This window comes from Myxocyprinus asiaticus, chromosome 33 (assembly GCF_019703515.2).
Source record: "Myxocyprinus asiaticus isolate MX2 ecotype Aquarium Trade chromosome 33, UBuf_Myxa_2, whole genome shotgun sequence".
Lineage (NCBI taxonomy): Eukaryota > Metazoa > Chordata > Actinopteri > Cypriniformes > Catostomidae > Myxocyprinus > Myxocyprinus asiaticus.
Genome location: NC_059376.1, coordinates 11,296,672 through 11,320,468, shown reverse-complemented (window position 1 = coordinate 11,320,468; position 23,797 = coordinate 11,296,672). Strand labels below are relative to the sequence as shown.

Sequence of the window (23,797 nt, the reverse complement as noted above, 5' to 3'; positions counted from 1 at the left end):
GCACATTCACTTATTTGGACCTACAGAGCTGAAATATTCTTCAAAAAAAATCATAATTTGTGTTCTGCAGAAGAAAGAAAGTCATACACATCTAGGATGGTGTGAAGGTGAGTAAATGATGAGAGAATTTTCATTTTTGGGTGAACTGTCCCTTTAATTCTCAATTCTTTCTTCAGATTTTTGGGTGTAAAATGACCTGCACATGTTCTTCATAGATTTCTTGACTCTCTCAATATCTGTTTATCCCAGTAGTAGATTATATTATTATATTATATAAGTCAGGGGTTTTCAAACCAGGGACCCTTAGGGGGCCTCAAGGGGGTGCTAGGAGGTCAGTGAAACATTTCAGGGAAAAGAAAGTGCAAACATTTTATAAAAAGGTTAACATTTGAAATAATTACTGTTTCATTCTGCTTTCTAAAGACTGGTCGAAAATCAGGTTAATATGATTATTCTATTAACAGCCAAAGGTTTTAAACAGTAATAAATAAAAACAAATCTACATAGTTTAAAACAGTATTTCTGAAATTTTTTTGAAAAATGTGTTCATCTCTTCTTCCATGCAACATACATACAGTATGTTTGAGAATACTTATGTTGTATTTAGACACTGTCACCTTGTAAAGCAATATTATCTGTAAAGCTGCTTTGGAACAATACAAAAGACAATTATTTAATTCTAATGTTGTGTTGATAATATCACGCTTACTATTTTTCTCACACCGTATGAATGGAAATGTATGCATTAAAATTAATAGCTGGCTTTATATTTTAAGGAAGAGGGTCCTTCGCAAAAGGGGATCATCATATTTGGGGTTCCTTGATGGCAAAAAATAAATAAATTTCAGAGCACCTGGTTTTGATCTCTGTCCCCTTAAAAATCCCACAGGCACCGTAGAGGACAAGAATATTGATATCAGCTCTGCCACTCTCTCTCAAGAGTCCTCGGTCACGCAAGAGTCTTCAGACAACACCTTATCCATCACCTCTCCTGAGGCCTCTGTCCCCAAAACTCCTATCACAGACATGCCCATCCATCCTCCAGCTTTGCCCCTGCACACTACCACACCACACAAATCCCACCCCCTGACGGGTCCCTCCAGCGAGGGCAAGCGCAAACCAGAGCCCCCTCCCCCATTGGAGGTGATTGAGGTGCCCAAGTGTCTGCCGGCTGGTCGGGAAGAGCAGAGGAAGACGCTGGTGGACGTTTGTGTGAGGTCTCTCTTCCTGTGTCTGAGTCGATTTCCACAACACTACAAGAGCCTGTACCGTCTGGCCCACCTGTATGCTTACAGCAAGACACGCAAGGTGCAAACACACACACATTTCCTTAGACTTTCACATGTCTGTTTGTCTTTAAAGGGATAGTTCACCCAAAAATGGTTATATCATTAGCTGGGTTTCCATCCAAATGTTTTGCATTTAAAACGCATTTCTCAAAATTAGACTAAAGAAAATGCTTATCATTTAATGTTTTCATCGACTACATTATGCGCATAATATTGAGGGAGCCTGCCTTATCATAATGGAGCAGCTGACCTCCTTGCTTCGGGGAGAGATGTTTTTGCAGTATTGGAGCAATTGTACATCATTTTATAAAATGCTGCCTGGAGACGCCACCGAATGACTGTAAAATCTCAAATAATTAGGGGTTGAAACAGCTGCTATGCCCATACGCCACTAGCCTCTGTATACCTGGGAACCAGCTTTGGGTTAAACACCTCAGAATCTCAAGGGCTGTGTTTCAAGAATTGTGTTCCTAGGTCTGACCTTTTGTCTGGCTAGTACCATTAAGCTGTTGCATACCTATAACAAGTGCACAAGTGCACAAATGGTCAAAACACATTATTGTTTGGCAAATTGTAAAGCACATTTTAACTAATGCAAAACTTTTTTTTTTTCTTTTTTTTTTTTATTCACTTAAAAATAGTTGGATGGAAACCCAGCCATTTTCACCAGTAAATGTGTCTCTTTGTGTGTGCTTGAAGCCCAGGCAAGGTAACTGGCACAACCCAGAGATAATAAGAGTGTGTTGAAAAATTTGCCCACTCACCTCATGGGTGCTAAAAGAGAAACGGTGCTAAGCTTAATGCCAGAACACCGTGTAACACCACTGACCACTAAACAAACCACTTATATTTGCATGAAGCCTCTAATGCAGCCGCTACAGTTTGTTTTTGTGTTACGGTTGATATGTGGAAGTACATACTGTACATGTTGCCACAGGACCAATGGGGACTTCCCACACTTTGCATTTGTGGTCAAGTAAAAAACCAATGTGCTGTCATGAAACAGGTTTTTACATACTCCTAAGAATAGAGAATTCCTCTCTGTAAAATAAACCTGCTGAATTCTAAGGAGAGCTTAATTCACTCTTCTGACCAGCTATTATAATTAAGCTATAATGTATAGTAGTAGGCCACGCTATATTGTATAGGTATTTAAAAGAGTAGTTCACACAAAAGTGAAAATACTCTCATCATTTACTCACTCTCATGCCATCTCCAAAGTGTATGACTTTCTTTCTTCTGCAGAACACAGAGATTTTTAGAAGAATATTTTGGCTCTGTAGGTCAGTACAATGCAAGTGAATAGTGGTCAGAACTTTGAAGCTCCAAAAAGTATATAAAGGAAACATAAAAGTAATCCATATGACTCCAGTGGTTAAATTTCTATCTTCTAAAGCGATATGATAAGTGCGGTCAAGAAACAGATCAATATTTAAGTCCTTTTTTAGTATAAATTCTCCTCCCTGCCCAGTAAGTGAAGATATGCACTAAGAATGCAAATCGCCAAAAAACAAAAGAAGAATATGAAAGTTAAAGTGGAGATTTGTAGTAAAAACTAGTAGTAAAACTACCATATTCATAATATAGCATGGCCTTGAGTGTCTTATTGCTTTTATAAACATTTATAATAAATGTTTTTAAATAATAAATATATTAAGGACACAAATTGTCATTTAAATATAATTTTATTACACAAATTAAGTGCCATCATTCTGCTAGAAGATACAGTCCCTGATGAACAATGCCTAAAATGTTTAATGTAAATGAGGAAATTATGAAAAAAAAATTTCCCCCTACTAGCGTATAACTGGTTGCTCTTAGTAATGTACAATTCATAAACAAATTATTCTTTTGAGCAGTTTCTATAAACTATTTTTCGAACATATTCACAAAGCATTCATAAATGCCTGGACTGTGAGTGAGAAGTTATAGATTTATGGTGTGGGACCATAAACAATGCAATGTTTGATGGGAGTATTTTCTTCAAAAAATGGTATTGATCTAAGCAAACATAATGAAGATCTAAATTGCGGTGACAGCATTAAATTGACACACATACATTTATATTAAACACAACCAAAACCACTCTATATTATGTAACTTAATTGATAATTGTGATAAAATACCATGTTTTACTAATTATTTGTCAATACAGAAAAACTTATTGGGAACATTTTGAAACGATAACAGCAAATGTTTTGCTAAAATGAATTGAATGTCTCAACTCAAGTTCTTAAAATAGTTGAAATAAGTTTTTTCCCCATATCACATTGTTTGTCTCCAATATTACATTTGCAGTCAATGTAACAATGACACTGATGCCCATTAGTGTTTGTTCGTACAACACATCATAGTGAGTCTTTATGTGCACATATTGTCTTATAATAGTTGTGTGTGTGTGTGTGTGATTTTCTTTTTATTTTTAGTTTCACATTTCTACAGTAGAAACTGAAAAACAGCAGCTGCCTTTGTAGCAAAGAAAGAGCTCTTTAGTGTCTTTTAAAAACCGCAGAAATATTATTTGCAGCACATTGATATCCATGACTGCTTAATGAAAGAGAAACACTCAGAGAGAAAGCAATGCTGTGAGTCTTATCTCCTTCACCGTGTCTGAGGGCAGACTAGAGCCTGCTCTCTGTGATGGTACTGTGCTTGGCATAACATTTAATATCGAGCCTGTTCCTCTCACATGCCTCTTACACACACCATTGCACAGAAAGTTGACTGTAAACCCATCTGTAGTGTATTGTAGTTTATGGCTCTGGGCTTTATTTCAGAAACTCCATTCCTTCTTTACCTTTTAAGTATGACCAAGATTAATAGTAATGGTTGCCTTAGTCTGCACCACTAATGAAACCTTTGCATACTTAAGGATATTCCTTTAAAATCACTTTGGACTTTGACTGAAAAAGCATTTTTGTGCAAAATCAACATTGAAAGCACAGTTTTGACTTTAACTCAGCCCACAGAGTTATGATAACCTCTACGGCAAAGTGTGTGTGTTTTAGTATTATCTATTCCACTAAAAGAAAGTGCATGTTTGTATACCAGGTTGTGTGTGAGGAGACACCCTGATAACATTAACTTCTTTCTGAGTCTCGAAATCACCTTATTTCCTTTCTCTTTGCATTTGAGCTCTTTGAAGACCGTTTCATGCCAAAAGACCCATAAAGAAAGACATATATTTAGTCTCCATCCTGCCACACTGAGATGTTGGTCTCTCTGGCTGATCTATGAGCAGAGATCATTCGGCTCTGAAATGTAATCACCCCGCAATGACAAGCCAGAGATTTCATAACCACCACAATGTGCTTAATCACGTCTGACTTGTTCCCAAGGCAAAAGCGTGGAAATGTAGCTCTCATATTTAATGAATGGGCACGAACTGCATTTGTACAGTGTGAAACGAGAAGTGTGTGTGTGTCCTAATAAAGATGTCAAGCTGCAGTGCTGCTATGTGTTCATTAGTGGTGAATTAATTGTGTGGAAATGGATTTCTCTATGGGATGATGCAGTGTAATTATATTGGAGAGTCACAGGAGCTGTGATTAGAAAGATTTGGTGTCTACTGCTAATCTTTTAGACTCTGCAGTCTAATGGGATCTGTTTCTAGGAGAGGTCGACCAATTTATCGCTTTTGCCAATTAATCAGCACCAATAGCTCCTTTTGGAATTAATCGGTTATCATCAGAAATCAACCATGGTAGTTTGCTGCCTTTTCCCCGTGGATGTCGCTGGAGGGTTCCAGAGTACAACCGCAGCCTCTTAAGGTGAAATATAAACAAACACAGATACCTCGTGGAAATATATTCTGTCTAAATCTTTCATCATTGAATATTTTCTTCTATGTTTATCTTCACTTTAATGCATATTTTATTTTGATTAGATAATCAAGTGTTCTAAATTGAAGCGAGGGCATGAAAAGACAAAATGTGACTATATGGAAATGTGCCCCGTCAGCACATACATCGTGTCTCCAACTTCATATCATGTGAATGGACATTATTGTATGTTTATTTACAGTTAATGTCAAATGTTTACATACACTGAGGTTGAAGTCATTAAAACTAATTTTTAACCACTCCACAGATTTCATATTAGCAGACTATAGTTTTGGCAAATTGTTTAGGACATCTACTTTGTGCATGATATAAGTAATTTTTTTCAACAGTTGTGTACAGATAGATTTTTTCACTATTAATTGACTATCACAATTTCAGTGGGACAGAAGTTTACATACACTAAGTTAACTGTGCCTTTAAGCAGCTACTGATTGGCTAATTGGAGGTGTACCTCTGGATGTATTTTAAGGCCTACCTTCAAACTCAGTGCGTCTTTGCTTGACATCATGGTAAAATCAAAAGAAATCAGCCAAGACCTCAGAAAAAAATTGTTGACCTCCACAAGTCTGGTTCATCCTTGGGAGCAATTTCCAAATGCCTGAAGGTACCACGTTCATCTGTACAAACAATAGTACGCAAGTATAAACACCATGGGACCACACATCCATCATACCGCTCAGGAAGGAGACTCATTCTGTCTCCTAGAGATGAACGTAGTTTGGTGCAAAAGGTGCAAATCAATCCCAGAACAACAGCAAAGGACCTTGTGAAGATGCTGGAGGAAACAGGTGGACAAGTATCTATATCCACAGTAAAACAAGTCCTATATCGACATAACCTGAAAGGCTGCTCAGCAAGGAAGAAGCCACTGCTCCAAAACCACCATAAAAAAGCCTGCCTACAGTTTGCAAGTGCACATGGGGACAAAGATCTTAATTTTTGGAGAAATATCCTCTGGTCTGATGAAACAAAAATTGAACTGTTTGGCCATAATGACCATCGTTATATTTGGAGGGAAAAGGGTGAGGCTTGCAAGCCGAAGAACACCATCCCAACCGTGAAGCATGGGGGTGGCAGCATCATGTTGTGGGGGTGCATTACTGCAGGAGGGACTGGTGCACTTCACAAAATAGATGGCATCATGAGGAAAATTATGTGGATATATTGAAGTAACATCTCAAGACATCAGCCAGGAATTTAAAGCTCGGTCGCAAATGGGTCTTCCAAATGGACAATGACCCCAAGCATACCTCTAAAGTTGTGGCAAAATGGTTTAAGTACAACAAAGTTGTCAAAAGTGGCCATCACAAAGCCCTGACCTCAATCCTATAGCACATTTGTGAGCAGAACTGAAAAAGCGTGTACGAGCAAGGAGGGCTACAAACCTGACACAGTTCTGTCTGGAGGAATGGGGCAAAATTCCAGCAACTTATTGTGAGAAGATTGTGGAAGGCTACCCAAAACGTTTGACTGAAGTTAAACAATTTAAAGGCAATGCTACCAAATATTAGCAAAGTGCATGCAAATGTCTGACCCACTAGGAATGTGAGGAAAGAAATAAAAGCTGAAATAAATCATTCTCTCTACTATTATTCTGAAATTTCACATTCTTAAAATAAAGTAGTGATCCTAACTGACCTAAGACAGGGAATGTTTTCTACCATTAAATGTCAGGAATTGTGAAAAACTGAGTTTAAATGTATTTGGCTAAGGTGAATGTAAACTTCTGACTTCAACTGTGTTTAACCTTTAATGATCGTTGAGATTTTTTAACAATCAATAAATCGGTTTAAAAAACTATCAGTTATCAACCTTTTCAACCACCTTAGGTATCGACAAAATAAACTGTCGGTCGACCACTCGTTTCTAAGTTTCAAAACTCTTCCATATTTGTGCGAGTATGTTTGGAAAAGCATACTATTAAAGTACTTTTAAAAAAACATATAATTCAACCACTGATGTGTACTGTGTAGCGATGCATCGATCTAATATCTAGATCATTATCGACTCTTAAGCACCGTTCACACTGCGGGCGGCATGTCGCTAGACTTTGCGATCTGTGTTGCTGGTGGGCGTTCCTACTGCTGCCGCCATTCTAACGTTATTGTTGGACTGCACAACTGGCCATAGTAGCGTTTGAAGTGCTGTTGACAGATGATACTGCCGATAAAACTAAAGATATCATTCTAATTTGACAAGGAATCAGTTCTTTTGTCTCTAAAAATGCACATTCTGCAGGAGTGACTGTTTTATATAACCTGCTGCAGTGCTTAATGAATCATATCATTAAACAAGACGAATGTTATATTAATATATGAATCAAACTCACTCAGAATGTCGACACTGTTTTCCACGCATCATTTTATTAGACCATAACTATGTATGTGGTTATAGACAAATTATACAGAACAGTGAATTCGCTCAAAGAAACATTTAAATTCTCTTTCTTGCATACACTCGAGTTGACTCCAGTATCTCACACTCACCCTGCCTGGAGACGGATGACGTAAGATCCTCTGTCTTCACCCTCATTGGTTGTCGCTAGCAAATGTCGTTCGTCATTTGCATGAAGTAGAAATTTTCTCAACTTATCTTGTCGCTTCCCATGGCGATCTCTGCCGGCAACAGTTGCGACAGCTCGTGTCTCACGCTCAACAAGTCACGTGATCCGATGGTCTCAGACACGGAGGCAACTGGGATTCGTCCTCCGCCACCCGGACTGTGGTGAATCACTACGCGACCACGAGGACTTAAAAGCACATTGGGAATTGGGCATTCCAAATTGGGAGAAAAAGGGAAAAAATAAATAAAAAATAAAACAAATTTAAAAAATGTTTTTTTAGGAAATTAGTACTTTTTGTCACATACATTGCACGCGAGGGCTGATAACGCACTGCTGTTTTCAGTTCTCAGAGTGGCTCGCAATATGTGAGCGATCCACAAGAACTACATCTCAGATGTAGATGCTCGATATTTTGGTTTGTTTATGACATGCATTGAGATCGGAACTGGAGGAGCAATTGAAAAGCATGTTAAACTATTGTGAACTAGTGCACAAACAGACACTCTAAAGTTGCAAATTTTCATTTTCACAGATACAAGTTGAAAAAAGAAAGAGAACTGGCTTTTCTGCTGAAGACTTTCACTGGAATTACTGTTAATTTTGCTTCTGCATTATCCAGTTGACTAAAAAATGTAAACTTTCCAAAATGAGCAGTATGCAATGTAGTATACTACTGTTATAAAAATTTGTGTTACCTACAGCATACTACAGTGCATCCGGAAAGTATTCACAGCGCTTCACTTTTTCCACATTTTGTTGTTACAGCCTTATTCCAAAATGGATTAAATTCATTATTTTCCTCAAAATTCTACAAACAATACCCCATAATGACAATGTGAAAGACGTTTGTTTGAAATCTTTGCAAATTTATTAAAAAATAAAAAATGAAAGAAATCACATGTACATAAGTATTCACAGCCTTTGCCATGACACTCAAAATTGAGCTCAGGTGCATCCTGTTTCCACTGATCATCCTTGAGATGTTTCTGCAACTTGATTGGAGTCCACCTGTGGTAAATTCAGTTGATTGGACATGATTTGGAAAGGCACACACCTGTCTATATAAGGTCCCACAGTTAACAGTGCATGTCAGAGCACAAACCAAGCCATGAAGTCCAAGGAATTGTCTGTAGACCTCCGAGACACGATTGTATCGAGGCACAGATCTGGGGAAGGGTACAGAAAAATTTCTGCAGCATTGAAGGTCCCAATGAGCACAGTGGCCTCCATCATCCATAAATGGAAGAAGTTTGGAACCACCAGGACTCTTCCTAGAGCTGGCCGCCCGGCCAAACTGAGTGATTGGGGGAGAAGGGCCTTAGTCAGGGAGGTGACCAAGAACCTGATGGTCACTCTGACAGAGCTCCAGCATTTCTCTGTGGAGAGAGGAGAACCTTCCAGAAGAACAACCATCTCTGCAGCACTCCACCAATCAGGCCTGTATGGTAGAGACGAAAGCCACTCCTCAGTAAAAGGCACATGACAGCCCGCCTGGAGTTTGCCAAAAGGCACCTGAAGGACTCTCAGACCATGAGAAACAAAGATTGAACTCTTTGGCCTGAATGGCAAGCGTCATGTCTGGAGGAAACTAGGCACTGCTCATCACCTGGCCAATACCATCCCTACAGTGAAGCATGGTGGTGGCAGCATCATGTTGTGGGGAGGTTTTTCAGCGGCAGGAACTGGGAGACTAGTCAGGATCGAGGGAAAGATGAATGCAGCAATGTACAGAGATATCCTTAATGAAAACCTGCTCCAGAGCGCTCTGGACCTCGGACTGGGGTGAAGGTTCATCTTCCAACAGGACAACGACCCTAAGCACACAGCCAAGATAACAAAGGAGTGGCTACAGGACAACTCTGTGAATGTCCTTGAGTGGCCCAGCCAGAGCTCAGACTTGAACCCGATTGAACATCTCTGGAGAGATCTGAAAATGGCTGTGCACCGACGCTCCCCATCCAACCTGATGGAGCTTGAGAGGTCCTGCAAAGAAGAATGGGAGAAACTGCCCAAAAATAGGTGTGCCAAGCTTGTATCGTCATACTCAAAAAGACTTGAGGCTGTAATTGGTGCCAAAGGTGCTTCAACAAAGTATTGAGCAAAGGCTGTGAATACTTATGTACATGTGATTTTTTTTTTTTTTCGTTTTTTATTTTTAATAAATTTGCAAAGATTTCAAACAAACTTCTTTCATGTTGTCATTATGGGGTATTGTTTGTAGAATTTTGAGGAAAATAATGAATTTAATCCATTTTGGAATAAGGCTGTAACATAACAAAATGTGGAAAAAGTGAAGCGCTGTGAATACTTTCCGGATGCACTGTATTTTACAAAGTAATTTTACACAACTGTTTGGCATATTAAGCCTTAACTACTGCATACTGTTTCACTTAAAATATTTTTTATAAAGCAGTAGGCAGTTTACCACAGGCATATTTATGTCAAGTGACTGTAATGTAGCATACTACAGTTTGAAATGTGTATCATTATATACAGTATACCATTTCTTAGAGTATTTAAAAAAAAATATAGACAACATACACTATATACCTTGCAGTATGCAGTTAAACATTATGCTAATATTCCATTACGAACATTGAGTGTGTGTGTGTGTGTAGTGGGCAGTGTTCCCCCTGACTCAGTTCAAATCATCACACACTCTCTCGCTCTTTTGCACACAGAGCTGACTGAATTTATTTGTGTTTTCACAGAACCTGCAATGGGCACGAGATGTGTTGCTTGGGAGCAGTGTCCCATGGCAACAGCTGAAGCACATGCCGGCACAAGGGCTTTTCTGCGAGCGGAATAAGACCAATCTGTTCAACGTAAGTCACAAACACACAGGCAGTCATTCATTTTTTTGGTAATATCGTAAATTTTGTTTGCTTCTAAAGCATAGTAGAGTGCCTGGAGTTATTAGTGATGTTCAGTATATGTGTGTGGAAGTTTAAAGCAAGTCTGCTGTTCTAACATGTGTGTGATATATATGATCATGAGTTCCTCTGATTCAGTGATGTAAAATCCCTCTACATTACCCCCCCCCCCCCCACACACACACAAATCCATAGAGATTACAGCCTCCTCACTGAAATGCCTAAAACTGGCTGGATTTACTGTTCTCACTGCACACCATGAGGTAGACAGATGGCATCACGAGTGTGTGTGTGTGTGTGTGTGTGTGTGTGTGTGTGTGTGTGTGTTTGTTTTGCATTTTGTTTTGTATTGTTGCTGTTTTTTTGCCTAATGGCCTTTTGGCACATTGGTACAGACCTTACAAAAATAAGACCAAAACATTTGTGTGTGTGTCTACTTTTATGAGTAGGTGCGTTTGCTTTGAGGAAACAGACTGTGGCATCATCAGGATTGGCACATGCCAGTATGAAAACATTTGGTCATCATGTCTAACTGGGCATCAGAGCTCTGCCCACCAGGATACACCAACCTTGTGCCCACCTGTCCCAGGCTTACGGGAAAATACTTGCATGCAAGAGCAGTGACGGCCTAGAGCTCTTGAACAATTTTGAATTAAATTTATAGGGTTTTATATGTTTTTTTTTTAGGGTTCCCACCAGTGTTATCACCGTTAACTCCCATGAAAAACTTTTCTGTTACTGAAATAAAATAAAAACATGCACAATAGGAAATACTGAAACTAAAACCAAATGCATTTTCACGACACCAAAAATAATAATAAAAAAAAATTAAAAATTAATTTTACTGTAATTTAGTTTTTTTTTATTCACAACCATTAATACCCAAAACATGAAAATGACACTAGATAACACGAGATGGTCCTGAGAAATTTAAAGTTAAAAATATTTAAATTATATCAGTTCATGCATTAACTTTGGTAGCACTAAAATAAAAATAAAAAATAAAAAATATACTTAATAAAACTAAACTGAAGCTAAAAAGAAAAACTAACAGTTATAGAACAGAATATTCAGTTTTGAAATTTTAATTTAAATAAAATTATTACGAAATAAAAAAATTCAGAACTATAATAAGCCTGGTTCCCACGGTTATGGAAAACTTGAAATATCAGGGAATTTTGAAAGTTGGATTTCTAGGTGATGCAAATGAGTAACATCGTAAAGTCATGGAAATTTTGACAGGAAATATGTATTTTTGTAGTTTTGCTCTCCTCTAAAATATTGAATCGGCTAGGTGTTGCTTTAAAACTTGCAGTAAGCCACAGTAATAACATCATTCTTACTGTTGAGGGAATTATTGGAGACATTTGTGCACTAATAAGCAATACACCGTGTCCTAACCAGACGTGACACTCAATAAAAGGTACCTTTTCTATGTTGATCAGAGTTTTTGTCCTAACCAGCTGTGACACTTACTAGGCGGTTCAGAACAACTTTATTTTGGCTGAGGACTCCCTCTGACGTGGAGATAACAACAGGAGTACCACGTGAGCATAAACAATGGCAATAGACTGAATTAGAATGCGACTCATAAAGTAACTTTGCCCTGTGTATGTATGCGATTGTATATTTATCCCGTCTGGGCTTGCCATAGAAAGCATATGCCAATATGCAGCTTCAGTGAGAAAATGATTTGTTTAATGAACAGACTGTTCCAACTGACTGTTCTGATTTCATTATAATTTATTAGTATTTTCATATAGGAAAGTCATGTGCCATGTCGCATCCTGTGTAGACAGAAAAATTGCTTGTTGCTGGAAACTTAACACATCCCATCTGGTTAGGACACGGTGTAATCGCTTCCATCTATTAATTCAGAAGCTTGGAAACTGACATACAAATGGAAATCTGCCCATGCAATCTCTAAAGTGATTTTTAAAAATCCTTATCCAGTAATCATGAATGACTGGAAAGGTCAAGGAAAAGTCAAAGAAATTAATTTGTGTTGATTTCATATGGGGAGCCCTGGTTCACTTTTTCTGAAAAATTAAATGGTTTATTTTAATTTTAAAAACATAGTCTAAAAGAGAGAGAATATATAGGATATACTGTACATTTGTTGTGTAGTGAATCATATTTAGGCTATCAGTTCACGTTTTCCTCCTAAAAACATTGGAGAGGCAGCTGTTTTGTGTGTTTGAGTGATATGGGTCAGGCTGCTCTAGTTTGCCCTGGGCTCTGGGTGCATTCACTGGCCCAAACTTAAACAGATCACCCAAACACATTTTCTCTCCCACATCCACACACACTCAGGCATATTTGCTTACGTTTGTAGCCACCTACTCTCCTGCTCTCTCTGGACCACTGACTCTCACCACAGCCATTTGCCCAGCGAAAGCTCAACTCCACTGAATACAGGGTAGTTAATGACAGTGCTGCCTGGATCATGTCTCATGTCCAGCTGTTTTCTGATCATTGATCATGGTACCAGTCATTCTCTAAATTGTTCAACCTTTCAGGACAACATTAAACGGCATTCACAATGCCTTTAACTTACAAAGTGGTGTATGCAATGGTAGCCATTGTGGAATGTCCGCTAGACTAAGCCATTGAATTAGACATGCCCCGGCGGCTTTCGCGCGCTCTCTCTATGTTTATTTCCATGTCTCCCGCTGAATGTGCTTGGATGCGATACACAATATGGAACAGACTTTCCGCCCGGGCCCAGGACGAAAGGTCCAGTTGTCCTTCCTTATCGGCAGCCTTGCTCAGGAAGCACATTTGTGGCGACATCATCCACTTGTGACTCTTGAGCTTACGGGAGCAAAGCATTAACAGCCTGTGCAAGTTTGTCTGGCCACGGCGTTCAAGCAGACAGGATTAAAGCGATAACGAATGCCATAGGAGTATTTATTGCTGCAGATATGTGACCATACTCCGTCGTCGAAAACACAGGATTTAAGCTTAACGTGTTATAAAGTTCCTATAAGAAAACGCATTTCAGTAATTCTGTAGTGCCAACTCTATATAAACAAGCACACGCTGTAATTGTCCAGCAGGGGACATTGTCAGTGCTAACAAAGCCGCACTTTCCTCCGATAATGTGGATATTCTGATATTCCTGAAGAAAAAAAAAACCTTGAAAAATACATTTACATTTAGTCATTTAGCAGAAGCTTTTATCCAGAGCGACTTACAAATGAGACACATAGCAAGCAATTTGTCATACAAAGTTTAACAACATCTGCAGTATAGGACTACCAAGTTCTCACAGTGGCTGGAGTAGTAAAGATGCTAGCACAGAAGAAAGAGACAGACAAGGATGTTTTGTTTTTTTTACAGTTAAGTGCAGTAGAAAGTGCAGTTAGTGTGGGTTGGTTAAGTGCTCGCGGAACAGATGTGTTTTCAGCTGGTTCTTGAATGTTGAGAAGGTAACAGCAGATCGTGAGGAGGCTGGAAGTTCATTCCACCACAGAGGAGCAGAGAAACTGAACGATTGTGAAATAGACTTTGAGCCTCTTTGTGATGCCTTCGTTCATAGACAGCAGTGAGCGAGTTGAAGCATAGACCTGAAGAAGTGAATTGAAGTAAGAGGGTGCGGTTCCATTGGCTGTCTTGAAAGTCAGAGTCAAAGCTTTGGATTTGATGCGGGCAGCTACAGGTAGCCAGTGGAGTGAAATCAAGAGTGGGGTGACATGAACCCTTTTTGGCTGATTGAAGGCCAGATGTGCTGCTGCATTCTGGATCATCTGCAGTGCCTTAATTGTGTTAGCTGGAAGGCTAGCCAACAGAGCATTGCAGTAGTCCAGTCTTGAAATGACCAGAGCTTGGACCAGAAGCTGTGTAGCACAGGGGTCTTCAACCATTTTCAGGCCAAGGACCCCTTGGTGGGCAGAGAGATGGAGCCAGGATCCCCATTACATATTGTATAAAATTGAGTGTTAGAGCCATATAAATAATCATTAAATGTTGCCCTGCTGAAAAGACCAGCTAAAACCAGCATAAGCATTTAGCTGGTCGCCCAGCCTGGCCTTAGCTGGTCAGGGTGGTCTTGGCTGGTCAGGATAGTCTTAGCTGCCTCCCAGTCTGACCAGCTAAAAAGTGTTCAAACCCCCTCTGAAACCAGCTAACTCAAATCAAATCAAATCACTTTTATTGTCACACAACCATATACACAAGTGCAATAGTGTGTGAAATTCTTGGGTGCAGTTCCGAGCAACATAGTAGTCGTGACAGTGATGAGACATATACCATTTACAGTAAACATCAGATTTACACAACACAATTTAAAATCTAATATACACATAATTACACATAACACAATATACAAATAAAAACATACAATGTACAGTATACAATACATACAATATAGAATACACATTATACAATAAAAATAGTATATATAGTATATATAAAATGTACAGTAGGTTGTATTTTACTCTATTGATATTCAGGCTGACGGTTGATAGTAAGTTGCCAGTGTGTTGTTAAGAGATAATATAATTATGACAGTCCAGTGTAAGATTAATAAAGTGCAGTGCTGATGTATTTTGATCGTGAGAGATCAAGAGTTCAAAAGTCTGATTGCTTGGGGGAAGAAGCTGTCATGTAGTCGGCTGGTGTGGGTGCTGATGCTGCGATACCACCTGCCTGATGGTAGCAGTGAGAGCAGCCCATGGCCCGGATGGCTGGAGTCTCTGATGATCCTCCGAGCTTTTTTCACACACCGCCTGGTATATATGTCCTGGAGGGAGGGCTTTGTGTTTGTGGGCGGTGCTATTGCCGTACCAGGCGGAGATGCAGCCAGTCAGGATGCTCTCTACAGTGCTGGTATAGAACCGTGTGAGGATGTGGCGGTTCATTCCAAACTTCCTCAGCCGTCTCAGGAAGAAGAGGCGCTGATGAGCCTTCTTCACAATGGCCTCAGTGTGGACGGACCATGTGAGTTCCTCAGTGATGTGGACACCGAGGAACTTGAAGTTGCTGACTCTCTCCACTGGTGCTCCATTGATGGTGATGGGGCTGTGTTCTCTATCTCTTCTCCTGAAGTCCACCACAAGCTCATTTGTCTTACTGACGTTGAGGGAGAGGTTGTGCTCCTGACACCAGTGTGTCAGAGTGTGCACCTCCTCTCTGTAGGCTGTTTCATCATTGTCAGTGATCAGACCTACCACTGTCGTATCATCAGCAAACTAACTGACCAGCCTGGCTGGGCTGGACGACCATCTAAAACCAGGCAACCAGCTTAAGCTGGTTTTAGCTGGTCTTTTCAGCAGGGATGTACAGCAAGGGTCTGCAACATTTTTGACATGAAGTGAGATTTTTAAATTCTTTGTAAATCCCTGTGCCAAACCTCCTCCAAAAAGAAAGAAAAAGACAGACAGATAGATAGACAGACAGACAGAGACAGACAGACAAAAAAACAGACAAACCCTTTCCATGCAGAATAAAACAACTTTTATAATGTTAATAAAATGGAGTCTTCATCTCATGTGAGTGATCGATTTTATGCATATATTTTAAAATGACTGTTGATTTCATTGAGTAAATATTTGTAATGAGGAAAACAATGACTGAGTGCACCTTGAATTATGTTGATTTGAGAGTCACCTTCTTGTGTGTGTGTGTGGAACGTTAAGGACCGTGTATGCCAGCTTGATAATCTCAGCAGTAACAATTTATTTACACCAGGCAATTACGCTATTGTTCTGAAAGCAGGCTGTTCTCTGCTCAACCGCACAGCATGACCAACGCAAAGTAGGCGCATTTACTCACGCGACCCTCCACTGCAGCGCTGCTGAACTTGATGTCTGTCACGCATTGAGCGGCTCGTGATAAGCAGTGGTCATGTGAAGGGGTTGTCCGGGCTGCTCGCTTCTGCTGACTAGCGCTGTTTAGTCACACATTAATATTTGGCATGCAGCTGCGAAGGACTTCAACATGTCGATAATTCATACTCCTGTCTCTCACTGTCGTTCGCTCGTGTGTGAGTGATTACTACAAATGCCACCAATGGTGGATCAAACAATAATTTGTGGACCCCCTGCGTTACCACCGCGGACACCTGGTTGAAGACCCTTCGTGTAGCATATTCAGACAGGAAATGTCTGATTTTCCTGATGTTGTAAAGCGTGAATCTGCATGACCGGGCGGTTAATGAGATGTGTGCAATGAAATTAAGCTGGTCTCTACCACCACTCCAAGGTTCTGGGCTGTTCTGGTTGGTGTTAGTGTAGTTGAACCAAGATTATTAGTGAGGTTGTGGTCAACAGATGGGTTGGCTGGGATCACAAGGAGTTCTGTCTTGGCAAGGTTGAGCTGAAGGTGTCATTCCTTCATACAGGATGAAATGTCCGAGAGGCAGGCAGAGATATGAGCTGAGATAGTAGAGTCATCAGGCTGGAACGACAGGTAGAGCTGTGTATCATCTGCGTAGCAATGGCAGGAAAAGCCATGTGCCTCAGTGACCGGTCCGAGTGATGTTGTGTATATCAAGAAGAGGAGGGGTCCAAGCACGGATCATTGAGGAACCCCAGTGGTTAGCTGGTGTGTCTTGGACACCTCTCCTCTCCAGGAGACCTTGAACGACCTGCCAGTCAGATATGATATAAACCATCTAAGCACAGTTCCTGTGATGCCCAGGTCAGAGAGGGTGGACAGAAGGATCTTGTGGTTCACTGTGTTGAAGGCAGCAGAGAAGTCAAGGAGGATGAGGACGGATGATTTGGAGTTAGCTCTCGCCAGTCGCAGGGTTTCAGCTACTGACAAGAGGGCAGTCTCTGTTGAGTGCCCTTTTTTGAAGCCAGACTGATGTCTGTCGAGTAGGCTGTTCCGTGAGAGAAAAGCAGACAACTGGTTGAATAAGACCCTCTCAAGAGTTTTAAACAGGTCCCCCTTGTGCCATCAAAATCAGAATAGCATTCTGAGATGCTATTCTTCTCACCACAATTGTACAGAACGGTTATCTGAGTTACCGTAGACTGTCAGTTCGAACCAGTCTGGCCATCCTCTGTTGACCTCTCTCATCAACAAGACGTTTCCGTCTCCCATTCACTCCCACTGAAGTCCCGCTTAGAACTCCCACTCAATGGATGTTTTTTTGTTTTAGGCACCATTCGGAGTAAATTCTAGAGACTGTTGTGCATGAAAATCCCAGGAGATCAGCAGTTACAGAAATACTCAAACAAGCCCATCTGGCACCAACAATCATGCCACGGTCCAAATCACTGAGATCACATTTTTCCCCATTCTGATGGTTGATGTGAACATTAACTGAAGCTCCTGACCTGTATCTACATGATTTTATGCACTGCACTGCTGCCACATGATTGGCTGATTGGATAATCGCATAGATGATTGTTGGTGGCAAACGGGCTGATTTGAGTATTTCTGTAACTGCTGATCTCCTGGAAATTTCATGCATAACTGTCTCTGGAATTTTCTCAGAATGGTGCCAAAAACAAAAAAACATCCTGTGAGGGGCAGTTCTGTGGATGGAAACACCTTGTTGATGAGAGAGGTCAACAGAGAATGGCCAGACTGTTTCGATCTGACAGTCTACGGTAACTTAGATAGCCGCTCTGTACAATTGTGGTGAGAAGAATAGCATCTCAGAATGCTATTCTGAGATGCGGGTTGGTGCTGTTTTGGTGGCATGAGGGGGACCTACACAATATTAGGCAGGTGGTTTTAATGTTGTGGCTGATTGGTGTAACTGCAGCATATAACTTGCAAAATCTGAGATTGGTATCGGCCTCAAATTTCCTGATTGGTGCACCACTACTGAAATCTGCTTATAATATTTTTCATTTCGGTTCTGCTGAAGAAGGAAAGTCATACACATCTCCAAAACAGCAAAATCTGTACATTATTCCAAACTTTTGGCATGGAAGAAATTGACTGGCCTGCACAAAGCCCAGACCTGAACCCCACTGATCACTTTTGGGGTGAACTGGAACAGCAACTGTATGTCAGGCCCCATCGACCAAAATCAGTTCCTGACCTCACTGATAGCCTTGTGTCTGAATGAGAGCAAATTAAGGAAATTCATACACAAAGTTGCACACATGTGGCTCTGCGCCCAAATTTTCAGTAGCCTGCGATGGTTGAACCAGACATCAGTCCTAGCTAAACAACATGTGAATAACATGCAACCTTACACAATGTTAGCCTTTAGAAAAAATCACTGTCACAAAAGCTACTAAACATTAAACACTAAGAGGAAGCAACACATGCTAACTAATTAGGTTTGTCCCGTAGTTAATGGCTAGTTATCACAATTCAGTAGCATTAAACCACGGTATTTAATAAAAAAGTTCATACGGTAGTGGAAAAATAATGACTGGATAAAAGAGCAACGTAAAATTTTGGGGTCACTCACCTTGATACCTTGTCCGTCCCACCCGTAATTCCGATTCCACGCAGTGGTCCTCTGCAAGTCTGGGGCAGTCGTGGTGTGTGCGCTTGATTCAAAAGTAAAATGGAGAGCGAGCACAAGAAAACGAAGCGGGAAACCCTTTTCGAGCAGCGTGCGGACGGACAGTCCACGCCGACTCTTCTGATGACGTCACGCATGATGCGCCAGTGCGGCAACCGCAATGATGGATTTGTTTTTTGGTTTGTTTGTTTTTTAGATATGTACATAATATAAATAACTGCATTGTATCTTAAATGTGTAAATCTTTCATTACATAGTCAATTTTGACTACAAATAAAACATGCAGTAGGCTAAATGCTACTGGATATCATGCTCCCAGAATTCAGTACAAAATACAATAATACTGTAATTTGCATAAAACAATTTTTGTTGTAAATATTACTGTAAAATTGACAGCAACTTTATATTATGCTACCAGAATTCATAGCAAAATACAATAATACTGTAAATTACAAAATACAATTTTTTTTTAATTACAGTTTTTTTACTGTAAAATTACAGCATTTATTTTTGCAGTGTAAACTAATGGAAACTATACTAAATGAAAGAACAAATTGAAAATAAAATGGAAAATAAAAAAGTATATATAAAAATTCAAAACTATTATAAACCTGCACCCTAGTAATTGTATAACAATGTGCTAAAAGCCACTATGAACACCTTAGCAACTGTATAGCAACATGCTAAAAACAACTCTGAATGCCTTAACAACCGCTATGCAACGCCCTGGGAACCACCCACAACACCCTGGATAGTGGCAGCAGTTTTTGCACAGGCAAGCAAAACTGTAAAAAATCTAATGGTAAATATTTTTCCCCACTAAGACCTTTGTTATATGAAAGGAATGTGTTGTAATGTTAGATCATAATAGGAAAGGGCTGTTTCGACCATTTTATGTTTTCACAGATTTAGATTTTCATGAACTTTTTTTTTTTTTTTTGAAAGGCACATTAACAACTAACTTCATACATGCTGCCACCTTTGACTGTCCATGCTGTTTTCTTTGCTGGTTGCCTGAACAGTTCTAATATGCTGTAATTTATGGCCATACTGTTTTAAGAAGCTATGTGTTCTCTTCAAGGTTTTGTCATTCTTCATGCTGCTCAGTGGAATGTAATGTGTAGTTGTGTAAGTTAAGGCAGGAGCAATTTAAAGCAACAAGCCTTTTGCAATGAAACACTTGACCTTAAACTCTGACCTTTAGTGGATTGAACTCTGCCTGAAGCTCTTCCGAATGAAAGACATGTCTGTCACTTACAAGATCAGGAGTGTTTGACAACATACTAAATTACATGTAAATGTTGTGCCTCGTTGTTGCCGTGTGAAGTGCTGGTATGTGAAAGCTCAGTATGTGAACATGGTCAGCATGATTTGCATGTAGATGTTCCTGTTAACAGCAGGAGGTTGAAAATGCCAGATGTGTGTTAACGCATGTGTGTGTGGTGTTGTCACAGTAGAAAACCACAAACATTAACAGAGGAGGAAGGGGAAATGAGTGCTGTTTGATGAAGGTACAACCTGGGTAACTGCACTTGTGTCTTCTCTGAGTCTGTGTATCGCTGCCTGCAGAAAAAGGGTTTTCCCTGAATAAAGGCTGATTTATACTTGCTGGGTGAACAGGCTTTGCTTAGTTCGCCTACAAATGATGACAAAATACAGTGACATTTTTGTTCTGCCAGTGTGTTCGTTTGCTGATATTTCTCCTGTTCGCACACATCTCTGAAATTCTCAAACCTAGGAGAACTCGTCTGGTCGAAGAGCATTGATGATTGGTCAAAACCAGTTGTGGGTGTGGTTTGGACGTGAGGATTTTACAATCGTGTGTGCCAGCTGAGTAGTTGTTACCTAGGTTACTGTCGTTAAAATGGATAACTTTGAAGCCTGTCTCTCAGAAATTGTGCAGAAGTATCCTTTTTTATATGATTCACTGCACAAATTCAACAAAGAAAGCGTGGCCACGACAAATGCGTGGAGAGAAATTGGAGGTTATATGAACTCGGGTCAAATAACTCGTCACCAAATGTGGAAGGGGCTCCGTGACTAGTTTAAAAAAGCAAAGCGATACAGTGCTAAAAGTGGCGATCCACGAAGAGAAAAACCTGCATTATTGGCATTACTTCCGTGGCTGGAACAGTACGTTAAACACTGTGACATCACCCTCAACAAATTAATTTTAAAACGACATAGTATAAACGGCGGCTTCGTTCGTCCAGGAGAAAAAAGTTTGGTGGCTTCCATAGTATAAATCGGGCTTTAGGGTCTCGTCTTGTCTCATCTCTGCTCATCTCATCTTGTTCACATCTCATTCTGTTACTTGTCTCGTATCATCTTGTCATTTCTTCTCTTTCATGTCTCGTCTTTTATCAGTTCTTGTCTCATAACTTCTCATCTTTTCTTATCTCTTGTCTCATATCATGTCTTATGTCTTCTCATTCACGTTTCATCTGTTTTCATCTCATAGCTTTCTTCTCATCTTTTATCGTCTCTTGTCTTGTGTTGTGTCTTCTCATTCACATCTCGCCTTGTCTCATAACTTCTTGTCTCGTAACTTCCCGTCTCATGTTGTCTCATCTTTTCTCGTGTTGTCTTTCATTTTGTATCATCTTTTTCACATCTTATCTTTTAATGTCTCTTCTTGTCTCATATCGTTTTGTATTTTCTTTTCGTTTTGTAACAGGGTTACAAAACCCTGTTTCGTTTTCTTCTCGTAACAGGGTCACCTTTTCTTATCTCTTGTCTTGTCGTCATCTCATCTTTTCTCACCTCTTGTCTCATGTCATCTCGTTATGTCTTCTCATTCACATCTCATCTCTTCTCATATTGTAACTTTTCTTCTCTTCTTATCTCATCTTGTATAGTGCTGTTGTGTGTTCTCATTCATGTCTCCTCTCTTGTCGTAACTTCTCTTCATGTCTCCTCTTGCTTTCTCTAATTTATTCTCATCTCGTATTGTCTTGCTTGACGTCTTGTTCACATCTCAAATTTTCTCATCTCTTCTTGTCTCATATTGTCTCGTCTAGTCTCATCTCGTATCATCTTGCTCGCATCTCATCTTGTCTCAACTTGTCTTCTCTCATCTCTTCTTGTCTTGTATTGTCTACTTGTTCACGTTTCATCTCTTCTCATTGCTGGTGTTTTCTTGTCTGTTCTTGCCTCATAGTGGTGTTGTTTTCTCATTCACATCTCTTCTCGTAACCTCTTCTTCTTGTAACTTGTCTTGTCTCTTCTTGTCCCGTGTGGTCTCATCATTTCTTCTCATTCATCTTTTATCATCTCGTGTCTCTTGTCTTATATCATCTCGTCATTTCTTCTTATTCACATGTCAGCTTCTCATCTTTTCTCATCTCTTGTCTTGTATCATCTTGTCTTCTCGTTTATGTCTCTTCTCGTAACTTTTCTTGTCATTTCTTCTGTTTCTTGTCTCATAGTCTTGTAGTGTCTTCTCTCTTCTCGTAACTTCTTGTCTCCTCTCATTTCTTCTCATCTTGTATTGTCTCCTCTTGCGTCTTGTTCATGTAATCTTTTCTTGTCTCATAACTTCTCTTCTCGTAACACCTCGTTTTATATTCTCGTTCTCGTCTTTTCTTCTCGTTCCTGTGTCATCTCTTCTCTTGTAACTTTTTTATCATCTCTTCTAGTCTCTTTTTGTCTCGGTCTTGTGTTGTGTTGTCTTCTCGTAACTTCTTGTCTCCTGATTTCTTCTTGTCTTGTATTGTCTCTTGTGTCTACTTGTTCATGTCATCTCTTCTCATCTCTTGTCTCATATCTTCTCTTCCTGTCTCGTAACATCTCGTTTTTTATTTTCGTTCACATCTCATCTTTTCTTATCTCTTGTTTCATCATCTTGTCTTCTCGTTCGTGTCTTTTCTCATAACTTCTTGTCTCCTCATTTCTTATTTCATTTTGTCTTATCTTGTGGCTTCTTGTTCATGTCTTCTCTTCTTATCTCTTCTTGTTTGATATCATCTTTTCATGTCTTCTTGTTCATGCCTCTTTTCTTCCTCTCTTCTCATCTCTTCTTGTGTCATATCTTCTCTTTTTGTCTCATACCATCTTTTCATGTCTTCTTGTTCATACTTCTTTGCTTCCTCTCTTCTCATCTCTTATTTTTTGTCTTCTCTCCTCCTCTCCTCATATATCTGTTTGTCTTCATGCACACCCTGTACCCTCTGACCCACACCAACATCCTGTTGCATGTTCTCTCTCTGTTTGTATGTATGTTTTGTGTGGGTGTGCACTGCTGGGCTGAGAAACAGAACTATTCTCTGATTTGCTGGCTGCATTCTAAAGGGGCCGTCTCTCCGCTTGTGTTCAGAGAAGGAGAGAAAGCACAGGGGAGGAGGGAGAGAGAGCACGAGCGAGTGCGTTGGGGCCAGAGCAGAGAAAGAGAAGCGTGGGTGTTTTGTTTTGCGATGGCAGGGCTGGAAAGAGAGGATAGAGAGCACACGACTGTTTGAGGCACACTTGTTCAGCTATCTCTCACCTTTTCTCCTCTCTCCGCAAGCGTGTAGCCCACTCCCTTGAGCCTGGACTATAGCTAGCCTTCTCTTGTTGAAAAAAATAAATTAAAAAAAATAAAAACAACCCACTTACTCACTTTATACTGGCGGAGCGTGGAGTAGCTCTCCTCGGTGATGGTAAGTTCCTTCCTATTATTTCCCCTCTTTGGTTTCCTTTTCCTGCTCCTTTCCCTGGTTTGTCAAGATATTCTTTGTTTTTTTTATAAGTAGGAATTGGAGGAAGAAGCTGGGAAAAAGGAATGCTTTAGAGTTAGAGTAGAGAGCATAGTGACA

General features: G+C 40.0%; 1 protein-coding gene across 1 annotated transcript in view; it reads left to right on the top strand.

Annotated features, from left to right (window-relative positions):
• The window catches only part of LOC127424582 (calcineurin-binding protein cabin-1-like), a 155,862-nt gene that overhangs the window by 68,511 nt on the left and 63,554 nt on the right, over positions 1-23,797 (top strand). Inside the window, 2 exon segments of the mRNA XM_051669937.1 lie at positions 890-1,308; positions 10,406-10,519. Coding sequence (XP_051525897.1) covers positions 890-1,308; positions 10,406-10,519 — 533 coding nt within the window.